Source organism: Uranotaenia lowii, chromosome 2, assembly GCF_029784155.1.
Source record: "Uranotaenia lowii strain MFRU-FL chromosome 2, ASM2978415v1, whole genome shotgun sequence".
NCBI classification, from domain to species: Eukaryota; Metazoa; Arthropoda; class Insecta; order Diptera; family Culicidae; genus Uranotaenia; species Uranotaenia lowii.
In genome coordinates, this window is record NC_073692.1 from 325,797,994 (window position 1) to 325,825,743 (window position 27,750).

Consider the following 27,750-nt stretch of genomic DNA (forward strand, 5'->3'; position numbering starts at 1 on the left):
GAACGAGTAATTACTCGAAGCATCTATAAGCCATTAGGACGCCCCTCGGCGATAAGTCAAAACTTATGTAAGACCCTTCACACACACCGACACGCACTTGTCATTCATCGTCGCGTCGGAATCCATCGCGGGTCGGCATCAACCAATGTCATCGTGGTGCGGAGCGAACGGGAAACCCTTAGGCGCCGTGTCTGTAAAACGTCGGGTTCCGTTTCCGGTTCTATTTCTGCGGGGAAATACTCTTCGTTTCGAGTTTTACAGTGTCCTGGAGATTCAGGTAACAAACGCGTCTTTCGTGCGAACAACCTCGCGGGTCAAACCAGTGTGCATAATGATGCTAAGATACTCCGCTCGAATGTACGTTTGATTGTAACATTCATTATTGTGTAACATCCGGATGATTCCCACAGGAAATTACATTCTAAGCCGCACATAACGGACGTAATTTTACGCTGACAACGGTGGACAGTCTTCCGGTAATTGTTCCGGATAAGTGAATTCAAATTTTGTGACATGTTCGTTCAACAACACAAAGCAGGAAAACGAGACTCATTAGACGGACGGCAAGGGTGTCAGCTGTCTTGGATCGCTACGTGTTGCTTGTGTCCGATGATGACCAAATCGTAAGTTTCTTCCCAAATTGATCCACTGAATACGAAAGCCAAAATTAAGATTTTTTGTGTTATGACCATATTTTAAATTAGTGCAGTTTCTTCCCCGTACACATTTTCGACAATTTTATAAGGGTTATTACTATTCATATTTGTTAATGACCCCGGGTTATTACTATTCAAATTTGTTAATGTCATCGTGGTGCGGAGCGAACGGGAAACCCTTAGGCGCCGTGTCTGTAAAATTTCGGGTTCTTTTTCCGGTTCTATTTCTGCGGGGAAATACTCTTCGTTTCGAGTTTTACAGCCTGGAGATTCAGGTAACAAACGCGTCTTCCGTGCGAACAACCTCCCGGGCCAAACCAGTGTGCATAATGGTGCTAAGATACTCCGCTCGAATGTACGTTTGATTGTAACATTCATTATTGTGTAACATCCGGATGATTCCCACAGGAAATTACATTCTAAGCCGCACAATAATGGACGTAATTTTACGCTGACAACGGTGGACATTCAATTATGACGTGCGTTCTTACAGTCTTCTGGTAATTGTTCCGGATAAGTGAATTCAAATTTTGTGACATATTCGTTCAACAACACAAAGGAGGAAAACGTACAAGGGTGCAAGGGTGTCAGCTGTCTTGAATCGCTACGTGTTGCCTGTGTCCGATGATGACCAAATCGTAAGTTCTTCCAAATTGATTCACTGAATACGAAAGCCAAAATTAAGATTTTTTGTGTTATGACCATATATTAAAATTTCGCTGAAATTGTATGCTCTTTAGTGAAAATTATAGCTTAATTTTCATTAACGTTGCTGATATTTACATCGTTTATAGAATTAGATGTAGTAGTGCACAGTCCAAATTCAAAAACCATCATTCAGTTCAGAATTCAGATTGAAAATCAAGATTCAAATTTAGAATTAAAATCTTGAATTCACAATAATGAATGCAATTTGAAATTTACGATTCATATTGTACGTATTAATAAACTAAGATTTACACTCATAATTATATTTTGTCATCCACATTTGTAAAATATTTCAACATAATTTTTAAAAATACAAATTTTAACTCCTTGGTAGAACGCTCGCTATTATAAAATGTATTATCAGATTAATTTTGGATTAACTATCTTTCCGAATTTTGGTTTTCTTGATCACAGTGTAATACTTAACAGCATATAGGTAGGCGTTGTGTTGACTGACTGGCAGGTTGACTGACAGCAATTCTATACATCCCTTTTTCAGGCTGGCAGCCTCCATTTATTTCACTTCGAATTGGCGCTGAAAGTTGTCTACATTTTATTCTTGTAAATAACGGTGAAATAGATACAAAAAGAAAAGTACCAGTGCGTGGAAAGTCGATTGTTGGTGCCTTAACTATTGTTGGTGCCTTAACTATTGTTGGTGCCTTAACTATTGTTGGTGCGTATAAGGTACGTACATTAACTTTTTATTATGCAACAATCCGATTTATTTTTTTTGATTTTAGTTGAGTTATTTAGTTAAAATATAAGGGTTTGAGGTCCAGATTCGATTTCTGATTAAACTTCTGATTAACTTGTTTTTAATGAACTACGTTCAAATCATTGAGGCGCTAGGATCAGAGTTGCTGACTTCGAAACACCCGGCCTCTTAGGTTTTTTTTTCGTTTTTCATAATTGCCATAACACCTTCTAAGACTTATTTAGGATTGGGGGCAAGTGCAAACGCAATACTTTTTCCAAACTAATTCACAGATGAGTCAGTATATCGGTCCTAAAATGAATTGAATACATGTTCCGGTATGTTTTATCAACTTTTATTTATATATTTGCTGTTTTCTTGCAATATTGATAACTTTTTGGAACTCCATTTTTGGTGACTGTTGTTTTAAGCAAAAGACCTTCATTTACTAAGGCATTGCGGAACTATGAACATTCGCTTCAGATACAACACTTTGGATACCCCTTCTGACCATTTTAATATAATGCTGAACTATTTTGGTGATGAATTTTCTGAAATGGCTGATGTTACATGGCTTAAAGGTGCGTTTGCACTTACCCTGGTAGTGTCGTTTGCACTTGCCCCGCAGTGTGGTTTAACAAGAGCGAATATTACGTTCACAACTTTCGGGGTTTACTAAAAATTTATCATAAATGTTCTGCTTTCACTTGAATATCGTTCTCAAACACTCACATTTTAACGAAAAATCGGATTTGAATGCCCTTTTTTGTAGCCAAAATATGCAAAACAAAAACACACTGTTCATGTCTAGTACGTACTTGAATTCGTGTGTGATCAAACAATGCCGTGTTTTTAGTGAAAAATTTAAAGAAAGTTTAGTTTATCTATGTCAGATTGTTTGTTTGGGTCTAAACAACATTTTCTAGAAGAAGAAATATTTTTTACTTTTTTTTGTAACACAGAAAATTTGAACGTTTGCACTTGCCCCGGTGTACCTTATATTGATCAGAGAAGCTTTTGCTTGCGGGAATATAGAGGCTATTTTGTACGGCTCGGAAGTCAAGCTTTTTGCAGTCCGGATTTATAATGTTTCGGACAGATATCACATGTTCGGCAATGTTGCGGGCAGTAAACTGACACTGTACAGCGATCACTTATGCAACATGTTGCCTTATTGTGAGTACACATGAAAATCACTTAATACTTCGGGGCGAATGATACATGTTTGCCCCTGTGTTCACTTTTTGTCACTGCTACCCCTTTCCTTAGTCTGGGAATTAGAATTCGGGTGGCTGGTGGTAGGAGTTACAGCGTCAGGCTGTTTTGTTGGTTCTGGGGCAGCCGAACTCTCATTTTGAAACTTGAACAGTAGCTATTTCAATCATGTGGGTCGACGATGCAATAATACAGAATATTGAAGCCTTTATCAGTAGCTATTTCAACCATGTGGGTCGACGATGCAATAATACAGAATATTAAGTGAAATTCTCAGCTTTTCAAATTTTGTGTTATTCGACGTAATGAAAGCTCACGAGAGCATTGCTTTTATTCCAAATATCTCGAAAAGGTATGAATATTTTTAACGTTTTACATTTACAACAAATAGTCTAGTCAAATCCATGGTATTTTTATTGGAGATTTTTATGTGTTTTGAATATTCGAAAACATGATAAAATAATCAAATTTTTGAATTTTTGGAAATAAGCTGTTATTTCTACAGATTTCGAAATCTCGTTCAATTTTATTTAGCCTCAATCAATCACAATCGTCTTCCTGCATCTTAAAAGGTACACCGGGGTATTTGGGGACGATGAATGTTTGAACATCACGGGGCACTATTTTTCAAATTTTTAATTTAGAATGTTTAATTCATTTTTAATCTATCTAATAACTGTGAAACGGATACGATTACGACAATAACGGGTGTTTTCAGCGATTTTTGGTTTACTTTTAATTATAACTGATATGTCGAGATGATGTGCATCATTTTCAATTGCATTTTTAATCTAGCGGGTTCTTGGCGACAAACTTTACATTGAAACAATCCTATCATTCAGAAGATAGAGAAAATCTACCATCCCTACTTACCTTATAAAGCAGAGTAAGTGAAGAAACCAGCGGTTCATTAGTTCTAGTGATAACTTTCGCGAGTTGTGTCAACACTGGACCTAGCAGAGGGACGACAAATTCTAGGAAAAATGAGATAACTTATCTCGATCATACTTATATCTTCTGTATTAGTATACAACATATTCTGCATCAAATTGATCGTAGTTTTGTCTAAATAGATCCACTGTTGATTTTCTTAAAAGATTTAAGTTGTACTATATGAAAAACCGTCCTACTTACCTTTGTGTACTTTAAATGGTATTTGGCTTAAATTTGGAAACCTGTCAAATTTAATTATTCCAATGAAAATGATGTTCATCTGATCCTGGCGCCTCGATTGGTTTCTATTTTAAAATCGTGTTATCGGAACAAATTATATTGACATTATCGATTGATATTCAATATTTGGATTGAAAAAAGACATCAGAGCCAAAGGGGTATAATTGCAAATATGGTCGATTTTGAGTTAGCAATACTTTACAATTTTTTACATTTCAATATGAATTTGGTAATTTTATCGGGTAATTTTAAGTCTATTTACTTAAACACTTCTACGTTTGAAACAAAAATACCTATTTTTGAATAATATATGGAAAATGACCAAAAAACGACAACTTAAAAGCGTGTTTTCTCGAATTATTCTTTTATGCATCTATACCCCTTTGGCTCTAAGGGTCGTAAATATATTTTTTGTTTTTGTATTTTTATTAAGTTATAATAGCTTTCCTTTAATTTTAAGTTTCCACCCACTCATTTATAAGATGACTTTGTTCGGATACTGCAATGGTGTTTATTTGATTTCAAACACATTTGAAGTTATTTTGATGAGAAATATGGTTATTTTATGGTTACTAAATTTATAACTAATTTATTCAAATTTCGTTCCGAAATAATCAATAAAGATCAAAACTTTTTTCTGAAAATGATAGAATTCAAAGCGTTCGGTGATTAACTAAATTTATCACGATTGCCTTATTTTATAATATTCAATTAATTTTATTTAAATTAATGATTTCTTTTTTATAAACATTGGTTAGAATTAAACGAATCTAAATATTAAACTTGAAACTTTTTCAAATTTTTTATTTCAGTTTTTAAACATGTCTCGCACCAAAAAATATTCATCGGAATACAAAGCAAAAAAACTTCGTTTACACAATAAGCAAAAGTACATTAAAAAACTTGCTTCCGTTATAAATGAGCAAAAAAGAAAATCAGATGTCAGTTTTTCTAATCAACCAAACGCAACAATTTTGGAAGAAATACAAACAAATCAAAATTGTTACAGTGAAGAAAATCGACAAAGAGAAATTTTGAATCATGCAGAAGCAATTGATGATTATGCTTATCCTATTGTAAACGAAGATAACTCATATGAAGAGCAAGAACAACAAAAAATACAGTTTCGATATCAGAGGAAAAGAAGAGATATTGAAATTTCTTCAATCATTCGAGAAAAAAATGCTAAAAGGATTCGAGAAATAAGAGCAGATATGAGCTATTACGAAAATGAAAAAAAAATAAACAGATTTCGTATGCGTAAGATAAGAAATGAAAACATGGAATACTATGCAAGAGAGAAGAATAATATTTTATGCAAATTAGCAGAAAAACGTTTAAGACACGTAAACGTCCAAGCTGTGCCGAATCCTTCAAATTTGTTGAATATACGTTTACAGAGAAGCAATGAAACGTATCATGTTAATGAAAATGCACGCAACAGATTATCACGACGGGAGCAAAGAATGAATGAATTCATAGCTCATCGAGACAAATACTACAACCTTCTAATTCGTTCGAATGATATTCAATCGAAATCAATAAGGGAATTCATTGAGAATAGAAAGCAGATGCCCAGTTATGTATGCGCAAGCTGCGAGGGTTCATTTTTCTTTAAGAGTGTTCAAAAAATTTCTAAACAAATAATTGATAAAATTCTGAAAAACGAAAACGTTCAGAATACTTGCGATTCACAAACCTTGAATTATTATTTTCAAAATTCTTGTAATTTTCTGTGTAAAACTTGCATTAAATATGTAAAAGAAGGTAAAATTCCCAAGCTTGCTTCAAGTTGGGGCTTAAAATTACCGCCGGTTCCCGAATGCATTACAAGACTTAATGATATTGAAGAAAGAATAGTTTCTCCTTATGTTGCTTTCCAAAAGGTTGTTCTCATGTCAAAACGTGCTTGTAATCCACAGCTTGGAATGAAAGGGAGTGCAATTCATGTGCCTAGTAGTGTGCCCCTAATGGTTTCGTCTTTGCCAAGACAACTAAATAATCTTGATGTTATACCTATACCGGTGGAATTCAAACGACATATGGGTCACTCTTCCACATATATAAGTGGATTGGTCCGTGTGTCATATGTATCAGAAGCTCTTGATTACTTGAAAAATACTGAATTATACAAAAGACATGATATACAAGTTTCTTCTTATGGAATGAGAACTCTCACGGAAGAAATCAATCAGAACAATGTCATAAATTTAGTTGACGGTGAAAATCAAGTTGCTTCAAGTGACGAAGGTAATATTAGGAATAATCAACCCTTTTCTGGCTTTGAACAAGAGGTGAATTCGAATTTACAATTAGACGATTTAGAGGTTGACGATGAATTTTATGAACACTTGGTGGATGATGACGATGAATGTTTACTTTTCGACTTCAATCAACAAACTGCACAACATGCCACTATTGTTATGGCCCCAGGACAAAATCACTGGCCTGTTTCGGTTCACATTCAACCAGATGTTGAATGTTTTTGTTTTCCAAAAATTTTCGCTGGAAAAAAAAGGCAAATACTTAACAAAAATATTACAAGATCTGATTTAATTAAATGGGAAGTACGTTGTCACACAGTAAAAATTTCTGCATTCAGAATTTTATATTTGGCCAAAATCAAATTGGAATCAGAAGTTCTTAGTTCAACTACACTTACATTAAAAAAGAAATCTAATGCTAAAGGTGTTACAGTTGAGGAAGCACTAAATCCCCAGTTTATTGCAGAGCTTAGGCAGCATAATGATGGGTTGAATTTTTTAAAGCACATCAGGTGTTCTCCAAGTTTTTGGAGCGCCAAGAAAAAGAATCTTTTTGCAATGTTGCGGCAGTGCGGAAAACCAATGTTTTTCTTAACCGTGTCTGCAGTTGAAAATAAATGGCCTGAATTGATACAAGGTTTGGTATTAAAGACTACAGGGAAACAAATTTCGTTATTGCAAGCTCTTAACCTTCCGGAACAACAAAAACACGATCTTATCAAAGAAAATCCTGTATACTCAGCATTGTACTATGATTTTAAAATTACTGAGCTAATGAAACTAATGAAACAAAGCTCAGGCCCATTCCAACCGTATAAAATATCAGATTTTTATCGAAGGCGCGAATTTCAAATGAGGGGATCTCCCCATGACCATATGTTACTGTTTATTGAAGATGCACCTTGTCTAGATTTAAATAATGAAGATAGTATAAAAGCTTTTGAAAAGTTTGCAGACACATTTATCACATGTCAGTATGATGCTGATAATCCACTTTGTAAATATTTGCGTCACAAGCATACTGATACATGTTCAAAAGGACGAAGTAATAAAAACACTTGTAGATTTAATTTTCCAAAGTTTGTTCTAGCAGAAACTAAAATTCTTATACCATTGCCCAAGAACGAAGTTTCTGCAGCGGTTAAGAAAAATCTACAGAGAATAAAAGAAACGATGGAAGTTCTATATTCAAGTAAAGAAAGATCAAATCTTAGTTTTGAAGAAATTTTAGATAGCTTAGATTTGACAAAAGATGATTACATCACCGCTTTAAGAGCTTCTATAAGTAAAGTTACAATATTTTACAAACGCAGGAGTTGTGAAGTTGATATCAATTCTTATAATCCAATAATATTGAATTTAATGGAGTCAAATACAGATTTGCAGCTTATTCTAGATGAATACGGCGTTGCAGCATACATTGTTGATTACATAGCTAAGTCTGAATCGGGACTCTCGAAGCAATTGAAAGAACTGCAAAATGAATTAGATAAAAGAAATACTACTTATCTTGAAAAGTTAAGAACAATTGCTAACAAATTTATCAATTCGAATCTAATGAGTGTCAGCGAAGCTATTTATCACTGTTTAAGTATTCCTTTGTCCCATTTCAGTCGAACTCATATATATATCAGCACCTGTAAATCTGAAGATAGAGTAGTTTTTCTTAAATCAGAAAAACAATTAAGATCAATGTGCAAAGATAGTACTGATATCGCTGGTAAAGATATCATAACATATTATGCGGAACGGGTAGATTTACAGAACATTTGTTTAGCTGAGTACGCTGCATTTTATTTTAAAACTAAAGGAAAAAGACGTTCTGATAAAAACAGGTCAGAGATTTCTGATGAAGAAGAGGACATTGAAGAAACAGAAGTAGATAGAGAAAATCCTAACCATAAGAGAAGAAAAATAGCTCGAATTCTGAGATATAATCGATACAAAATCGAACAAGATCCCGACAATTATTATCGAGAGCAACTACTTCTATTCTATCCTTGGAGAAATGAAATCAATGAAATTGAAACAGTGAACTGGTTGGAAGTGTATAATAATAACCTAGGTGTTATTACTAGAAATCGTTCTAAATTTCAAATACTGTCAGATGATGTAATAGACAAAGCAATAGAAGCCGCAAATGATAATAGAGCAGAATTAGAAAACGAAGAAATTTCCGAATTTGAACAAAATCAGTTGTCTAAAGATCATGAAATTGATATTCTTGTACAAGGAGGTATTGATAGACCGAAAACTTTTACTCCATTTGTGTATTCTGCTCCTCCGAAAGTAAACAAACGTGATCTTCTTGAAAATCTAAGAAAGCTGAATAACAGACAAAGAGAAATTGTAATTCATATTTACAAATGTTTTAAACTGAAAAAGTTACCTTTTAAAATTTTCATTTCCGGCTCAGCAGGTGTGGGAAAAAGTTTAGTTATATCAACAATATATCAATTGATTACATATTTTCTGGAGTACTGTGTTGAAACCTCAGTTTGGCAATCATCAGATTCTGTCAAAGTGTTATTGAGCGCGTTTTCTGGCAAAGCTGCCTTTTTAATTGGAGGGAATACTTTGCACTCAGCCTTTGCCTTACCTTTGACTGAAACTAGAAACATTCCAGATTTACCTATGGACGTCGCAAATAATTTACGTCAACAGTTGTTACATTGTAAATTGATCGTTATAGATGAAATATCAATGGTTGGAAGTACCATTTTCAGTCGTATAGATACAAGATTGCGCCAAATTACAGGAGTTGATGAAAGTTTTGGTGGTTTATCTGTAATAACCGTAGGAGATTTCCGACAACTTCCGCCGGTCAAAGATAGATTCATTTTTAACCCTCCCAGAGATTGTTTGGTGACGTTGGATCTTTCCCCTTTATGGGCGGATTTTGAATTTTATGAATTAACTGAGGTCATGAGGCAGAAAGACGACTTAGACTTTGTTAATGCGTTAAACAATTTTGCCCAGGGAACTATGAATGCTGCAGACATCAACATTTTTAAAAGTAGAGAAGTCGCTGAAAATGAAGTACCTAGTGACGCTATAAGGTTGTACTATACGAATTTGGATGTTGACAGATATAATGCCATAAAAATAGCAGAGTCTAATGAAACAGAAATTTTAAGTTTGGCTGAAGATAAATTGACAGGCAATTTGAAAGAAGAACAAATTTTAAAGAAACTTGATATTTGGAAGGCTAAAACTACCAGAGATTGTGGAGGGTATCCATATTCTATACAATTCAAAAAAGGTATCAAGTACATGGTAACTGCAAATCTAGATGTATCGGATGGTATCGTAAACGGTGCAACTGGAGTTTTGGAATTTGTTTTTTGTAATCCACAGTCAAGTAAACCTATCATAGTGTATCTTAATTTTGACAGTAAGAAAGTTGGCAGAAAAGCTCGACTTAAATTTCATGAATTTACAGAAAATTTGAATCTTAACAAAAACTGGACGCCTATTGAAAGACAAAGATATAGTTTGACTAATCATTTTCAACGTGACTATCAAATTACTCGAAATCAATTCCCATTAGTTCCCTGTGAAGCGCTTACAATTCATAAAAGTCAGGGACAAACATATTCAAAAGTATGCGTTGATTTACGCAAGAAAGGGAACTCGACACGTCAGTTGATTTATGTTGCCTTGAGTCGTGTTTCGAAACTATCTGGCCTTTATATATTAGGAAATTTTCCGGGAAATATGGCCGACAATCCTACTATCAGAGCTTGTTTGAAAGAAACGGAAAGATTGAAGACGTATAGACAATTAACTTTATCTTTTAATAATTTAACAACTCACACAGGATTGGTAATTGCTTATCAGAATTCTAGATCTTTAAGAGAAAATTTGAAGTATATCAACGCAGATGCATGGTATTCGAGATGTGACATAATTGTATTTTCTGAAACGGGTATCCTGACAAACGATGAAGTAAATATACCCAATTTTAATATTGTTTACCGATCAGATAGACAAACACTTCCATTGTTTGTTAAGAGTGGCATTGCAAAAGGTATAATATGCTATGCGAAAATTGGTTTAATAATTTCAGTAGAAAGTCATAAGACGGTTTTTAAAGCCAATAACCTCAATAAATATGTTGGCCACACCGACTTAGTGATTCTAAAATATAGACATCTTTCGCTTCTTACAGGCTATAAATCACCTAAAATTAATTATAATGAATTTATATCTGTATTCAATTCAATTCACAACGGTAATAATGACCCAACCATATTGATAGGAGATTTCAATTTCAATCTCAACAGTACATGTGACGAAACAAAAAAATTTGTTAAATACCTGAATAGAATGAATCTTTTTGATAAGTTAGTTTGTAACGAGCCTACAACAGATCTTGGTTCAAGATTAGATATTGTGTTTTCGAACATAAGAAATATTTCAACTGGTGTATATGAGTCTTATTTTTCTGACCACAAACCAGTCTTTGCAATAATTCGTGAAACAGTATTGGAATTGGATTCTGCTGAATTTCTAGAAAGCGAGTATTATGATAATTCTTTATCAAATTTTGTCAATGACAACATCCACAATGAACTTTTCAATGACCCTCCAGAAGAACTTTTTAATGATGCTAATATTTTGATTGAAAATTCAAGAACACAGATACTTGAAAACGAAGAATGGTCCAACGCTGAACTTTTTAGAAATTTGAATGAAGCGTTATCAGATATTTTGGTTACTTCAATTGATTTTAATGTAGATACAGAATACCGCATTTTGTCATTGCTAGAAAATTATTCTGAATCACTTGATCTTGCTTGTACGCATTTGAAAGTTTGCCCAATTCAGATTTTTGATAATTTTCGAGATATCGACAGGAGGGCGAATGAACAGTATTGTCATGATGAATTTGTTGAAATTGAAATTCCGAGAGATGGAAATTGTCAGTTTCATTCGATTTCATATTCTTTGATTGGGAATACTAATTTGTCAAATGTTCTTCGAACGTTGGCATTCAGAAGCGTTTTACAAAATAAGTCCTATTTTGAAGGCAGAGAAAATTTACTTGAATCAGGATCATTTTTTAAACTTCTTTGTATTTCATGTGAAGACAGTGCCTGGGGTAATGCGGACACTTTATATGCATTGAGTATTATTTTACAGCGAAGTATTTTTGTCGTTATCAAAGGAACCCCAATTAATTGTTTGGAAATTAGACCAGCAGTAGCATCATTCACTCCGATTGTTTTGATTTACGGATCATCCCATTATAATGTACTTCTTCCAATAGAACTTAATTCTAAATATGAGTTTCCGAATATAAGTGTAATTGATGTAAGAGAAACGGAACTGTTTTCTTAATTTTTTACTTGTTCAAATGGTTTCGATTTAAAACATGCCATTCAAAGCAGCATATTATTTGGTGGATTAAAATTGAGTGCAGTTCATAAAAGTTGTGTTGCGTGCGATATTGTGATATTGTTATTACACTGTGCCATATCATTGAGAGCTTTCAAGGTTAAATTAAATGCCTGGAGTATAAGCACAGTCAGTTTAATTTTAAATAAAATTTTTGGTAAGGCGTCAACATTGATAAGAAAAGTCACTACAGATCTCAGTTAAACTTTGGTATTTGTGTATCGAACGTAGTGTCGAGAAACAGACAGTTATGCTGCGATTCGCTAGAATGATAATGATGACGATGATAATGATGATGATAATGATAATGTTTATAGTTGTTGAATTTCCAGTGGCTTTTTGCCGTCTTTTAACTAAAATAAAGAGAAGTCTACATATATTTGAGCACTGCGCGGTTTTTACATTAAATGTTCCAAATCTGAAAGGTTTCTCAGTACAATTGTAGCAGTAAAGGTATGTGACTTGTTGAAAATAAGTTCTTTTTAATCTTTTTGAAAATATTACTCGCTACGCTCAAATAGTTGTAGGGGAATGAGGTGGGAACATTATCATCATCATTATTATCATTACTTTATTATTCAAATTTCATACCATACGATACATACCATACATTTAACCGTACGTTAAACCTCGCAATTGTTTCGATCGAATGTCAATCCGAATAAAGCTGACAAGATATCACTGCTCAAAGCGAAATAAAATGATCAATTGCTTTACCTTACACGCTAGGAAATTTACTGTAAATTTTTGAGCGGATCAGGAGACCACTAGGAAATTTTGTGGAAAACTGTAGAGCGGATCGGGAGACCGCTAGGAAACTTTGTGGAAAAATGTAGAGCGGATCGGGAGACCGCTAGGAAATTTACTGAAAATAGTTGAGCGGATCGGGAGACCACTAGGAAATTTGCTGAAAATAGTTGAGCGGATCGGGAGACCGCTAGAAAATTTTGTGGAAAACTGTAGAGTGGATCGGGAGACCGCTAGGAAATTTACTGAAAATAGTTGAGCGGATCGGGAGACCACTAGGAAATTTGCTGAAAATTGTTGAGCGGATCGGGAGACCGCTAGAAAATTTTGTGGAAAACTGTAGAGTGGATCGGGAGACCGCTAGGAAATTTACTGAAAATAGTTGAGCGGATCGGGAGACCATTAGGAAATTTGCTGAAAATTGTTGAGCGGATCGGGAGACCGCTAGGAAATTTTGTGGAAAACTGAAGAGCGGATCGGGAGACCGCTAGGAAATTTACTGAAAATAGTTGAGCGGATCGGGAGACCGCTAAAAAATTTTGTGGTAAACTGTAGAGCGGATCGGGAGACCGCTAGGAAATTTACTGAAAATAGTTGAGCGGATCTGGAGACCGTTAGGAAATTTGCTGAAAATTGTTGAGCGGATCGGGAGACCGCTAGGAAATTTGTGGAAAACTTTAGAGCGGATCGGGAGACCGCTAGGCAATTTGCTGAAAATTGTTGAGCGGATCGGGAGACCGCTAGAAAATTTTGTGGAAAACTGTAGAGCGGATCGGGAGACCGCTAGGAAATTTACTGAAAATAGTTGAGCGGATCGGGAGACCATTAGGAAATTTGCTGAAAATTGTTGAGCGGATCGGGAGACCGCTAGGAAATTTTGTGGAAAACTGAAGAGCGGATCGGGAGACCGCTAGGAAATTTACTGAAAATAGTTGAGCGGATCGGGAGACCGCTAAAAAATTTTGTGGTAAACTGTAGAGCGGATCGGGAGACCGCTAGGAAATTTACTGAAAATAGTTGAGCGGATCGGGAGACCGCTAGGAAATTTGCTGAAAATTGTTGAGCGGATCGGGAGACCGCTAGGAAATTTGTGGAAAACTTTAGAGCGGATCGGGAGACCGCTAGGCAATTTGCTGAAAATTGTTGAGCGGATCGGGAGACCGCTAGGAAATTTTGTAGAAAACTGTAGAGCGGATCGGGAGACCGCTAGGAAATTTACTGCAAATTTTTGAGCGGATCACGACACCGCTAAAAAAATTCCAGTAGTGACCAGCAGCTACGCCAATATCCAGGCCATGTGTTGAAATTAGACCTCCTGGTAAAGGAGCCCATAATATCATCGTACAAGTGAATAAACTGAAAATGCACATGTTTGTTTGTAAGTGTGTGTGCTATGTTCCATTACTATTCAGAATTCGGTACACATAACGTTGGAAGAACGTCTTATAAAATCGTTTTACTACTTATACTGTAAATGTTCAGCTGGAAGCAAATTTTAAGAATAACTTTAACAAAAACAATACAATTCCAAAAATACGTTATTCATGAGTGGTATTTGAACGTTATCGCAACTGATTGCAGAACAGTTTTACTATATGATAGTTTTAACAGTTTTTAACAGTTAGATACATAACCTAACAACATATTAAAAATACGATCAATTCGGAATTAACGGTTCATGCAATGTATTTTACAATTTCTATAACAGTTAGCTTAAAGTTTTATCTACGCCTTATCAAATCGTTTTGCAATTGTTTTAATATGGTTAATATGCATTGTCTTTTTACAGATTTTGAAAAAAAAATCGTTGAAAAAATAAACCATTTGAAAATGTCGTCTGCCGGAAAATATGTTCGGGCCCCTAAATCCAACAGCGATCCCGAAGAATACGGCGAAATGTATGGCGAGTGGTCGTCAGATGACATGGAGTTTGAAGAACGTGAAATTCCAATAAACGAGAAACGTGAATATAAAAAAAGTGAAAACCAGGAATACATCCAGAAGATAGAAAAACTGCAGAATACTATAGATAAATTAGTTAAAGAGATGAACACTTATCGCTCTCGTGAAGATGACGAGTCGGTCAGAAGTTCTGCGCTTTCTGATGAAGATCTAAGCTGGAACAATGCGAAGGTCAATCCAGGTTCATCAGCAAACTCTGGTAGTATTCGATGGGAAAATATAAAACCTTTCCCAAACGATGTTCCGGCAAACGCTATGTGGGAACAATGGAACAGGTTTATCGATCGGTTTGAGATCGCTACTTCCTTGGCAAATGTGACGGACCCTGTCAAGCGCGCTCAGACATTGTTCCTTTCGATGGGAGAGAAACTCCAAGGAATTACCAGGGCTGCGAGACTTCGCCCAAGTCTGACCGAACCAAACTGCTACAACCTATTTGTCAAAAACATCGAAAAATATCTGCAATCAATGGTCGACGTAACGGCGGAACATGAAATGTTTTCCAATCTCCAACAAGGCATTGATGAACCAACTATTGCCTTCCATGCACGTCTTTTGGAAAAAGTGCGTCTCTGTCGTTATAGTCAAACGGATCAGGATCGATTCATTCGAATGCAACTACTTAAAGGAATGCGTAACCGTGAGGTGGCAAAGGCGGCGAGAATTTTTGGCTATGAGACGACTTTTATTGTACAGTCTGCGACTCGAGAAGAGGCATACATTCCGAAACCGTCACGAGTAGCTGAATCCAGCAGAGCATTCGTGGTGTCGCGAGAACGGAATCGGTTCAGTGGAAATAAACACCTGCCAAAACGCCGATATAATGATGCGGGCTGGAATTACCCGGAAAGGTATCGACAAGAAAGCGAGAACCATTTTTCCGGAGAAGGAAAACGTTTTCGCTGCAATAGGTGTAACCGTTTGTTCCACAAATCTGGAACTTGTCCGGCAACTAATGAGGAGTGTCGTACTTGTGGAAATCCTGGACATTACGCGGCAACGTGCAGGGAAAGAAATGCCACGTACATTCAGAAAAGGCAAAGCTCCATTAAGGAAAGATCGGGTGAAAAAGATAAGCATAGGTTCATCGGAGCCAATTTGTTTCCTACACGCAAAAGAATTTAGAAATTAATTTGTGTGTTCTGTAGAAAATACTTTACTTCCCTATAACTCATTAATTTCACGTAAAATCAAAGTGAACGCACACACCCATATTTTTATTTTTTTTAAAGCGTGCGCTCACGCACACAAATAAACATTCGATCCTTTCGTGGAATAAAATCATTCAGTGCTAAAAATTTTATTTGTCGCCGTTCTTTCTTCCGCGACAGCAAGTGCTGTTCGTCTCCGGATTGAAGAAATCATTCAAAGCGGGACTCAAAGTGAAACAGCAGAAGCACGAATATTTCCACCGTGGGAATTCCTGTGTTTCCTGCCTTCCGTATTAAACATCCAGAGGACCATTCGACGAATGGAGAATCACACCACTCGAATCAATCGACAGGTGCCATCTCGGCTGAGCTGGAAACCTAGTTCAGTAGCAACAGCTGCTGTTTCAGCAGAAGTTGAAAATTCATCAGTGTCACTTCTCTGCAATACACTCAGCAGCAGCAACCACAAAAGCAAAAAAAAAGATACATCCGGTAGGTACAAAATTTTAACGAGCCATTCAATTTTTTTAAATACTTTTCTTCCCAATAGCAACAATGGAATACGCAGCCAAATTACCCTCGTCTTACCACAGTCAGCTAGAGATAGTTCCGGAAGGAGAGATATCACAGCTGTCCGGCAGGAATCGGCTTCCGTCGCTGTCCGCAGGTTGAACAAATTATCACCATCCCCGTTCCTAGATTCAATATTCAGTATATGACAAGTACGTATAATAGGGACATCGACGCCTAACAGTCCTTAATTAATGGAATACCTCACTCATTTCAGGTGGCAATGTTGCTGAAAATCTGCTGCGATAAAACGATGGCTACGACACCTATTAGACGGAGTCCAACCTTTGATTCCATCGGAAAATATAGCAAGGTCGAAGACTGGATTCGAGGAAGGTATGATGCTTAAGTTGCTTATCTGCTAAACCATTCGTCGTCCTGAGTAGCAACGGATACTTCGGTACTCAAGTTTTCGTACATCATAATCTACATCGTTCGTACTATGTGTTGTGGATAAGCCTGTCATCGAACACGTCATCGACAAGCTGTTCAATCTCACTGAAAGTCGGCGAGGGTGTCAGCTGTCTTGAATCGCTACGTGTTGCCTGTGTCCGATGATGACCAAATCGTAAGTTCTTCTAAATTGATCCACTGAATACGAAAGCCAAAATTAAGATTGTTTGTGTTGTGGCCATATTTTAAATAAGTGCAGTTTCCTCCCCGTACACATTTGCGACAATTTAATTAGGGTTACTATAATTAATATTTGTTAATGACCCTTTAACAATTGAGGCCCTCAGAATCAGAGGGGTGAAAGTGTCAGAATAATCAAATTCGAGCTAAGTAGGCATGACTAACGATTCTTCATGTTTAAATGTGTGTTTGGTGCATAATTGAGATTTTTTATATTTTTTTGGAAATTTTGTTGGTTGAATTAAAACTGCTCGAATTCGAAAATACATGAAAAATCGAGCACCTTCACAACTTTGAAGCGCGTTTTCTCGAAACAATCATCTAAGCACTTGCACCCCTCTGATCCCAAGCGCCTCAATTGTAATTCGGGTTAAGAAAATGTCATTAGGGTGTATGGAAAATTGTAACAAAATAATGGTCCTAGATTATATATTATCCCGAAAAATTTGATATTCGAGGCTTTGTTAGATAACAGTACTGAAGGCGGCGTTAAGATGGTGTTCGAATTCCGTCTGATGGTAGAATTTTCACAGTTGGGCGCAAGCTCTAGGGCATTCGGTAGAAGCGTTGTGTGTGTATAATGCCAAATCTCAAATTTAGGCTCATCAAGAGTAACAGGGGTCCAAAGAAGGTTGCCTTCGTTATGATCTCATAATATGGAACTATTTCAAAGCCAAAGTAAGTTTTTACCTTCTATCAAGAACAAATACATAGGATATTTTGCTGATCCATAAAAAAGGACGATTTTTAATTCAACTTATTTAAATCAAAGCATAAGATTCAGTGAGAAGGAGGTTTCCCATGAAACATTAATTTTATGAAAAATGATTTTTATGACGGAGGAGCTAACCTAATTATTCCCCGCTTTTTCTGCTTAGCCCTCAACAATGTAAAAATTATTTTATATTGACTGTCCCAAGTAACCATAAGCGCCAATATAGCAGTTAGTTTCGCCAGATTTGACTCACAGTGCTAAGAGAGGGCAGATAAGATTGTTATTGGATAGCATTTTGACAATTCGTTAGTGCTTATGGTTTCTTGAGGTGATGGCTTCTCAATCCTAATTTTTTAACGAACCTCTATTGACGTGGAAAAGAACTCATCAAATGTAATAGATTTTCTCGAAAAAAAAAAAAAAATAATATAGTTGGATCCCTACTTGGGCCACCGCAACCGATGTGAATATTTTTCCGGATTGCATCATATATCTAAAATTCATATGATATGAAGTAATAGGCATCTCCTAATCAAAATTATAGTTCTTGTGCACATTTTGAACTAAACACCACTGTACAAGCTATAAGACAGAAATAGCTCAGATGACGCCTCACAATTCAACAAAATAGTTTCCGCGTTTAATGATAAAATATGCTAATAATTGGATTTTACATTTCGTGGATCTAATTGTGTGCTTCTTTGTATGGAGTTTGTGTTGCGAACCATAAAAAACAACGTTAAAATATTATGATACTATTATATACTAAAAATTTCGCTGAAATTGAATGCTCTTTAGTGAAAATTACAGCTTAATTTTCATTAACATTGCTGATATTTACATCGTTTATAGAATTAGGTGTAGTAATGCACAGTCCAAATTCAAAAATCATCATTCAGTACAGATTTCAGATTGAAATTCAATATTCTGATTTAGAATTAAAATCTTAAATACATAATTATGAACGCAACTTCAAATTTACGATTCATAATGTACATATTTACAAACTAAGATTTACACTCATAATTATATTTTGTCATCTACATTTTGAAATATTTCAATATCATTTTCAAAAAACAAATTTTAACTCCTTGGTAGAACGCTCGCTGTTATAAAATATATTATCTGATTTATTTTGGATTAACTATCCTTCCGAATTTTGGTTTTCTTGATCACAGTGTAATACATAACAGCATACAGGTAGGCGTTGTGTTGACTGACTGGCAGGTTGACTGACAGCAATTCTAAACATACCTTTTCCAGGCTGGCAGCTTCCATTTATTTCATTTCGAGTTGACGCTGAAAGTTGTCTACATTCTATTCCGGTGAAATAGATTCAAAAAGAAAAGTGTCAGTGCGTGGAAAGTCGATTGTTGGTGCCTTAACGATTGTTGCTGCGTATAAGGTACGTAAATTAACTTTTTATTATGCAACAATCCGATTCAATTCTTTCGAATTTAGTTCAGTTATTTAGTTAATATATAAGGATTTGAGGTCCAGATTCAATTTCCTATTAAGATTTTCTAGTTGTTTCTTATGAACTATGTTCAAATCATTGAGGCACTAGGATCAGAGTGGCTGATTATGTTACTCGCATCTCTCCGGCACCATACCTTTTTGGGTTTTTTTTTATTAGGTCGTGTATGTACTTTTTATATACGATCGAAAAAAATTGTTAATTATAAAGCACCAACTTTTTTTTTTTTATTTCAAGGAATTAATAGCAAGCTGTCATTCTTCCCCAAAAAAAAAAAAAATAGTGCCAATAATTTTGGATTCTCCTCTTGTTCATCCCAGCTTTACCCTACGGCACTGTCGAGATCTTGGCTGTAATTTTTGATTATGATTATGACTTAAAAAGCAATCAACAATATATCAATGAAATATGATCGAATTCTTTGAACAGCTATTTTTAAGAATCCTTAATAAAGAAGATTTTTTGCAATTTTCAAAAACGCGGGAAACCAAGCTGTTTTAACGAATTTTGTGTTCAATTTAAATAATTGATATTATCATCATTAACAAGACTGGTAACTTTTAGTCAATTTCATTTGATCCTCAATAACGTCTAGTAGTCAATGTCATCGAAAGTAGTCAGGCGGGAATGTAAACTTTTCATGACATTGTTGTTCTCCACTCGCATAACACACTGTTATCTTTCTATTTTGTTTTCTGGTTGTGTTAGGATGGATTTTACGTTATTTGTGGAGCAACAGTTGTAAAAATGACTCTGCTGCAATGATATAGGATTTGTCTATGAATCATGTGACCAACATATATTTGTGAATGTGAAGTGTTTGTGAATATCGTTTCTTAAGTTTTTTCCCTTAGATCTTAGCTTTTTTTGCCTTGAAAGCATAGGAGATGAAAAGCTCCAATTTGAGAAAAAATAGCTTAAATGTGAGAGATGCACACACGGATTCTATATCATTGCAGGAGCCTGTCGAAATGTAATCCATGACCGTAAGAAGCTAAATTTATAGCAAGAAAACTGATATTCGTTCAAATTGGTCATGACATTGTTAGCTTATGTCGCTGAACAAAAATCATTATCACATGACATAGATATGCAAAGCAGTATCAAAGTCGACTGATATTGGTTGGCTGACACTAACCATTCGCAGCTCTGTTCATAAAGTATGTTGCAATGTTCTCCGTTTTTCTTTAACAAATATTTTACGGCATCCTTGTTTAAAGCGTTGTTCAATTCAATTCCTTTTACCGTAAACAAACTTTTTCAAGAGCTTAATATTATTTTCAGGTTTATGTACAACATGAACACTTTACGTGGTTATTTGAAAAAGTCAGTATCTGAAGCCAAGCCGTCTTTTGAAAAAATCGACGACAATAAAACTCAGATTGGGCTGGAAAACGATCAAAAGAAACAGGATGTAAACAAACGTAAGAAACGTCGTAGTTGAGCTGCCTATAGCTCTCTGGATGACAGCAAAACATTAAACCAAGATTCGAAAACAACGGATTGCATTATATATCTAAAATTTATATGATTTGAAGTAATAGGCATCTCTTAAAAAAATTATAGTTCTTGGGTACATTTTGAACTATACACCACTGTACAAGCTATAAGACAGAAATAGCTCAGATCCCCACTCACAATTCAACAAAATAATTTCCGCGTTTAATGATAAAATATGCTAATAATTGAAATTCATATCTCGTGGATGTAGTTGTGTGCTTATTTGTATGGAGTTTGTGTTGCGAACCATAAAAAACAACGTTGATTTAGAATTAAAATCTTGAATTCACAATTATGAATGCAATTTCAAATTTTCGATTCTTAATGTACATATTTACAAACTAAGATTTACACTCATAATTATATTTTGTCTTCCACATTTGTGAAATATTTAAATATCATTTTCAAAATACAAACTTTAACTACTTGGTAGAACGGTCGCTGCTATAAAATATATTTTCTGATTTATTTTGAATAAATTATCCTTCCGAATTTTGGTTTTCTTGATCACACTGTAATACATAACAGCATATAGGTACACGCTCATTTTTATTTAACCATATATGGTTATACCAATTTTCTGGTTTTTTCTCAAAAACTATCAATATTGTTTTTTTAAAGATTATTTCTTTGCGAAATTTTAACCATTTTGGCAGTTCTCGTGTATTAACCACAAAATGGTTGAAACATTTCTTCGCCATTTTGGATTTAACCGTGGAGCAAACCGAACGCGTTTATTAAAATTTGTATTTTTTTCGCACGAATAAAATGTTTCATAGTAGTATAGTAAATCTGTTCCTGCGATTCGGATGAAGCTGGGGCTGGTCGGTCGGCGTCTCTGCTGGAATTGCGGTCGATATCGCTGTCTCAGGAAACTCCCGGTTCATTCAGTACTAGAAGCAAAAAACTTGGATTGGTAATTTTTCTTGTATTCGGTTTTCAATATTTCATTTATTTAACTATTGGACTTTTTTTCAGCCTGTCAAAATTATTTTGCCAATTTTTTGGTAAATTTTGGCTATATCCGTCGGTGAAAATCAGTCAAAAATGGGAAATAAGCCACTCCGAAAAGCTCCGGTCGGAAGAAATCAGCATCATGGGAATGGCACAGCAAATGGTCCACATCAAGCGGGAAGTGAACAAAACTGCCTGTAAGTCGCTGTCCGTGAATCGGAAAACAGAACTCTGATCAATCATGGTCGGCTGATTCTGGGTTCCGGCACCGGGGCAAGTATATCGCTCAGAAGGGATAATGCACATGTTATCCAAGCTGGGATTGTCGTCAACATCGTCAACAGCATAATGAAAGAGGAACAGGAACAAGCTAAAGTTCGCAAGTTAGTCGAACTACAACAAATAACTTTATTGGGTAAGCATATTGAGTTATTTAACATTACCGTTTACTAAACTTGAAATGTTAATTCCCTTCTTAGTGACGCCATCTGTTCCGCCTATGCCTTCTGCAGAAATGTTAGCTAGCGGTGGCTCCAGTCCATCGCATGAAGTTCAGGAATTTTTATCGCTCAAAGAAAACGACTGTCTTAATGAGCACTATGATTCCGACAATATCCTTTTGGAAGATACCGATGAGATTGCTGGTGATGATGACGAGTTGAATGATCTGGAAAACGAAATCATCGACGACGAAGAAACACGGTAAAATTTCAAAAACATAGACGACGATGACAATGAATCTCCTAGCAGTAGAACCATTGAATGGCCGAAGGTTCCCGGAGTGCCGCTTCCTCCGTTGAAAGATCTTCCACAGCCTTCCATGCTTCCCAGCATTGCTGTTGTACAATCGAACAAACAGATGGACGAACTAACTCAAAAAATGGATCGGCTGTTAGACGTAGCAGAATTCCTCGACAAATAACTGAACTGCGTTCGCAAGTGTCCGATCTACAAAAAATACGTACAGATAATTCGAAGTTACTCAATGATACTCTACGGGAGATCGAATCCAACATTATCGAGCAGACCAGTTCGGAGAAGCGCACTTTGTCCGATATTCATAGTGAGAAAATCGGAACTATGTACAGCAAACATTTCAGCAGCTTAAACTTTACTATCATGAATTCACTAGAACCGAGATTGACGCTCCAGATTGTCAACCGAATCGGGAGCAGTTGCAGCAAAAATTCGATTGTGCCCTCCAAGAGGGTGTACAAAAACTATGCGTAATCAGGTGAGTATTATTGTTTTCTTTTTTTTTTTTAAATCGAAATCACCGCGTTGGTCTTGAATTTCTGTTTCTGGTGTGAAAATATTGCAAATTGTATGAACATTGAGTCATTTGTTTTATTTTTATTTTCAGGTAACTATTGATGCTATCGGTAATTCCGTCTATAAGAGTGTTCGAAAAGCAATGGAAACATCATTTCATGAAGCGTTACGAAACATCATTTTACCGAATTATGAGTGATGCTCACAAGAACTGTTTTGGCAGCTCAATAAAGAATTTTCAGCAGGGTTAAAAGAATGTAATGTTCAAAGTCATCCTTTTGAAATACATGATTCTTACTGTTATATTTTCATCTTGCAGACCTCGATAAAACGGAAACGTATTTATCATGCAGAAAACTGAACGAAGAGTTTGAAGCCGCGCTAAAAAAAACCGTTCAATAAACTGGGCAGAACTTAACTGTCAATGATCTATTCCAACCCGCCAATGTTGCAGCCTAGCGTAAAGATCTAAGCAATGATTCGAATGATTTCCAAGGCAATTAGCTTAAAATGATTTGGGAAAACGTAAGGGCGGAAATCGATAAGGGTTTGGAGGCCCAAGCCTCTTCTCTAGAGGACTCAGTATTGTCAGCGGTGCGGTCGCAAGCACAAACTCCAGCGCCCGCTTTTTTGGGTCATCCCGAACACATCCGGCAACTGCTAGCCACAGGGCGCATAAACGATGCATTCGTTATAGCTCTTCAGTCCAACGATTTGAAACTATAGTGTGATTCACAATAAAGCACGCCAATTACAAACAGGTGTTCAATCCATGTGCTCTAGAACAACGGATACTGCTGTCACTGATTCAGCAGATTGCAGCCGACATGTCCAATATTAACGACCTTAAGCACAGGTTTGGAATTTTGCTTGCGTTCCAGTTGATGTTTTAAACATTTTAAACCTTTTTCTTCAACAGGTTTCTCTCTGACGCCATCGTTAATCTGACCTTCTTCGACCACATTATGAATGAACACATTCATAAGGTCCTGCAGGAGGTAGCTCGTAACATACAGGCATTTTTGTCAATGAATCCCGAACACGTACTTGCTACCAGACTTAAGTTATTAATGATTGCCATCCAAGGCTGTAAATATGCCTGATCTTTGTGGAGGCAACACCAGTAAAAGGTTCGCGAGGACCTGGTAATGTTGAGCCGGCAGTTTGAAGACAAATAAATAAGCTGCTTTTAAACCCGCATCTTTTTTCTTTTTCCAGTTGAAAACATCCCAATTCTAGTATTTTAAAGAAAAAAAATTACCTGTTTTCCTTCCATTCTGCGATATGGTTTAAAATAAACCGTTTTTTCAACTTCTCCGCAATAATTTCTTGCGGTTAAAAAGTAACCATATTTCCACTTCTCAAAAGAAGTCAAAAAATGATTTCTATGGAAGCAGTCAAAAAATCCCTTAACGCGGAAGGGTGTGAAAATGGTTACTTTTTAACGATAATTGGTTAAAGAATTTCGAGCGTGTTGGCGTTGTGTTGACTGGCTTCAGGCTGGCAGCCTCCATTTATTTCATTTCGAATTGGCGCTGAAAGTTGTCTACATTCTATTCCTGTAAAAAACGGTGAAATAGATTCAAAAAGAAAAGTGTCAGTGCGTGAAAAGTCGATTGTTGGTGCCTTAACGATTGTTGCTGCGTATAAGGTACGTAAATTAACTTTTTATTATGCAACAATCCGATTCAATTCTTTCGATTTTAGTTGAGTTATTTAGTTAACATATAAGGGTTAGAGGTCCAGATTCGATTTCTGATTAAGATTTCCCAGTCGTTTCTTATGAACTATGTTCAAATCATTGAGGCGCTAGGATCTCAGTGTGACTGACTTCGAGACACCTGGCCTCTTAGGTTTTTTTTCGTTTTTCATAATTGCCAGAACACCTTCTAACACTAATTTAGGATTGGGTGATTCCTTTGAGGTTTAAAAAGTTTTATTCTAAAAGAAAAATCATACTTTTAACATCACTTTTACCTAAAAAGCTGACTTATTTAATGAAAAAAAAATAACTTGTTTTCTTTTGATCCGACGATGTTACTCGAATCTCTACGACACCAAACCTGTTTGGGTTTTTTTATTAGGTCGTCTACCTACTTTTAAATACGAATAGTAGAAGATCGAAAAAAATGGTTAAATATAAAGTACCATTTTTTTTATTTCAAGGAATTTAATAGCAAGCTGTCATTCTTCCCAAAAAAATAGTGCCGATCATTTTAGACTTTCCACTTGGTCATCTCAGCTATACCCTTCGGCACTTCCGAGTTTTTGGCTGTAATTTTAAAGAATCCTTAATAAAGAAGATTTCTGCAATTTTCAATAACACGGGAAACCAAGCTGTTTTAACAAATTTTGAGTTCAATTTAAAAAAATTGATATTATCATCAATAAACAAGACTGGTAATTTTCAGTCGATTTCATTTGATCCTAAACAACGTCTAGTAGTCAATGTCATCGAAAAAAGTCAGGCAGAAATGTAAATTTTTCATGACATTGTTTTTCTCCACTCGCATAACACACTGTTATCTTTCTATTTTGATTTCTGGTTGTGTTAGGATGGATTTTACGTTATTTGTGGAGCAACAGTTGTAAAAATGACTCTGCTGCAATGATATAGGATTTGTCTATGAATCATGTGACCAACATATATTTGTGAATGTGAAGTGTTTGTGAATATCGTTTCTTAAGTTTTTTCCCTTAGATCTTAGCTTTTTTTGCCTTGAGAGCATAGGAGATGAAAAGCTCCAATTTGAGAAAAAAAAAGCTTAAATGTGAGAGATGCACACACGGATTCTATATCATTGCAGGAGCCTGTCGAAATGTAATCCATGACCGTAAGAAGCTAAATTTATAGCAAGAAAACTGATATTCGTTCAAATTGGTCATGACATTGTTAGCTTATGTCGCTGAACAAAAATCATTATCACATGACATAGATATGCAAGTATCAAAGTCGACTGATATTGGTTGGCTGACACTAACCATTCGCAGCTCTGTTCATAAAGTATGTTGCAATGTTCTCCGTTTTTCTTTAACAAATATTTTACGGCATCCTTGCTTAACCCTTTCCTTCCCATGGTAGCACAGGTGATCCACAACTTTGCACAGCTCGCATTTGAACTGGGCGCTTTGGATCAACACCATTTTCTCACCGAATATGAGTAAAGAAACATTGCACAAAATTTGAAGAAAATCGGTTCGCTAGGTTTTGCTTGGCAGATCAAAAGCTGCAAAAAAGTCGGATTTTTTTCGAATTTAAATCAAGTCGTCATTTGTTGCTCAATAACTTGACAAGTTTTTATAATTTCCTTGAAATAAAAATACTGACGTGCAGAAGGTTGCTTATGCAAGCAGAATCAAATGATGGTTTACTTAGATTTCAACTAAAACATATAAATTTTTGAGTAAGTAAAGTGGATCACTGGTGATACACTGGGAACAAAACGTACTTTTCTTCTTGGGAAGCTTCTTATCAATACTCAAGAAAATCATTTCGTCAACAAAAAAATTCGCTTCAGGATAGTTAATTCATCTGCTTAAATGACCACATGTCTTAAAATATTTGTAAAAGTTCGAGATTTTCTCGAAAAACGGCATGTTTTGTTTCCCTTGCGCAAAGTGTCATGGTGGCCAATTGTTCAAGGAAAAAATGAAAATTTCAGATATTTCAATAAATAGACTTTCGAGGGATGCGTATACCAAAGAAGTTTTTCATCAAATAGGATCGTTTTAGTTTGTGACCAATGAAGTGATGAAATTCCATGTTTTTTTGCAATTATTTCCTGTTTTTCATTTGCACCCTATGTGTTGTTATCTTCCCAATGGAACACATATGATCAACCTCAAAACCCAAATTTATCAAATGGATCATTAAAGTAGGCTTAAATTATGCATCTTTTGTTCTAGAACTTTAACTGTAAACCAATATTTCTATTTTTAAAACGTGAAAAACCTCGTGGGAAGGAAAGGGTTAAAGCGTTGTTCAATTCAATTTTTTTTTCGTAAACAAACTTTTTCAAGAGCTTAATTTTATTTTCAGGTGTATGTACAACATGAACACTCTACGCGGTTATTTGAAAAAGGCAGTATCTGAAGCTGAGCCGTCTTTTGTAAAAATAGACGACAATAAAACTCAGACTGGGCCAGAAAACGGTCAAAAGAAACAGGATGTAAATAAACGTAAGAAACGGCGTAGTCGAGCTGCCAATAGCTCTCTGGATGACAGCAAAACATTAAATCAAGATTTGAAAACAACAAAAACACCTAAAAAGAAAAAAAGAAATGTTTCAATTGATTCGATCCCGGATGAGTTTTGGGAAATAACTTTTACGCAAGAACAAACACAATGAATATCGTTCTTATCAATTAAAATTCGCTTAATTTTAATCAAAATCAATGTACCCGAACGACCCGGGTGGTTAAAAGGTCTCTTATAAATAATAATAATAATGTTAAGAGTAAAGATGCGAGTTGAGAATAAATTATAATAAAAATGACAATGATTATACAAATCAATATTTTTACCCCACTTTTAAAGAAAATATTCCAATTAAAAATTCGTATTCATATTCAGACAACAATGTACACACGAAGGCTCTACATTACGGCTTTTCGATCCATTGCTTCCTAAATATGCAAATTTAAGGCGAGAATTCG

At 35.5% G+C, this 27,750-nt stretch overlaps 1 protein-coding gene across 18 annotated transcripts; it reads left to right on the plus strand.

Moving 5' to 3' along the window:
* On the plus strand, positions 1 to 27,750 carry LOC129744933 (uncharacterized). Of its 18 annotated transcripts, none has more exons than XR_008737029.1 (14): positions 1 to 277; positions 411 to 623; positions 1,065 to 1,294; positions 1,864 to 2,051; positions 14,650 to 16,465; positions 16,524 to 16,695; positions 16,761 to 17,111; positions 19,155 to 19,296; positions 20,653 to 21,784; positions 21,847 to 22,237; positions 22,302 to 23,056; positions 23,186 to 23,351; positions 23,414 to 23,950; positions 24,014 to 24,250. XR_008737029.1 is itself a non-coding variant. In XM_055737696.1 (4 exons), exon 4 carries the CDS (start codon positions 14,691 to 14,693, stop codon positions 15,945 to 15,947), a length of 1,257 nt encoding a protein of 418 aa, XP_055593671.1. In that variant the 5' UTR covers positions 411 to 623; positions 1,065 to 1,294; positions 1,864 to 2,051; positions 14,650 to 14,690; the 3' UTR covers positions 15,948 to 16,514. The 18 variants fall into 18 exon arrangements, 1 of the variants encoding a protein (XP_055593671.1); XR_008737032.1 differs by lacking the exon at positions 1 to 277 and having other exon boundaries at positions 20,653 to 20,792; positions 21,648 to 21,784; XR_008737033.1 differs by lacking the exon at positions 1 to 277 and having other exon boundaries at positions 20,653 to 20,792; positions 21,651 to 21,784.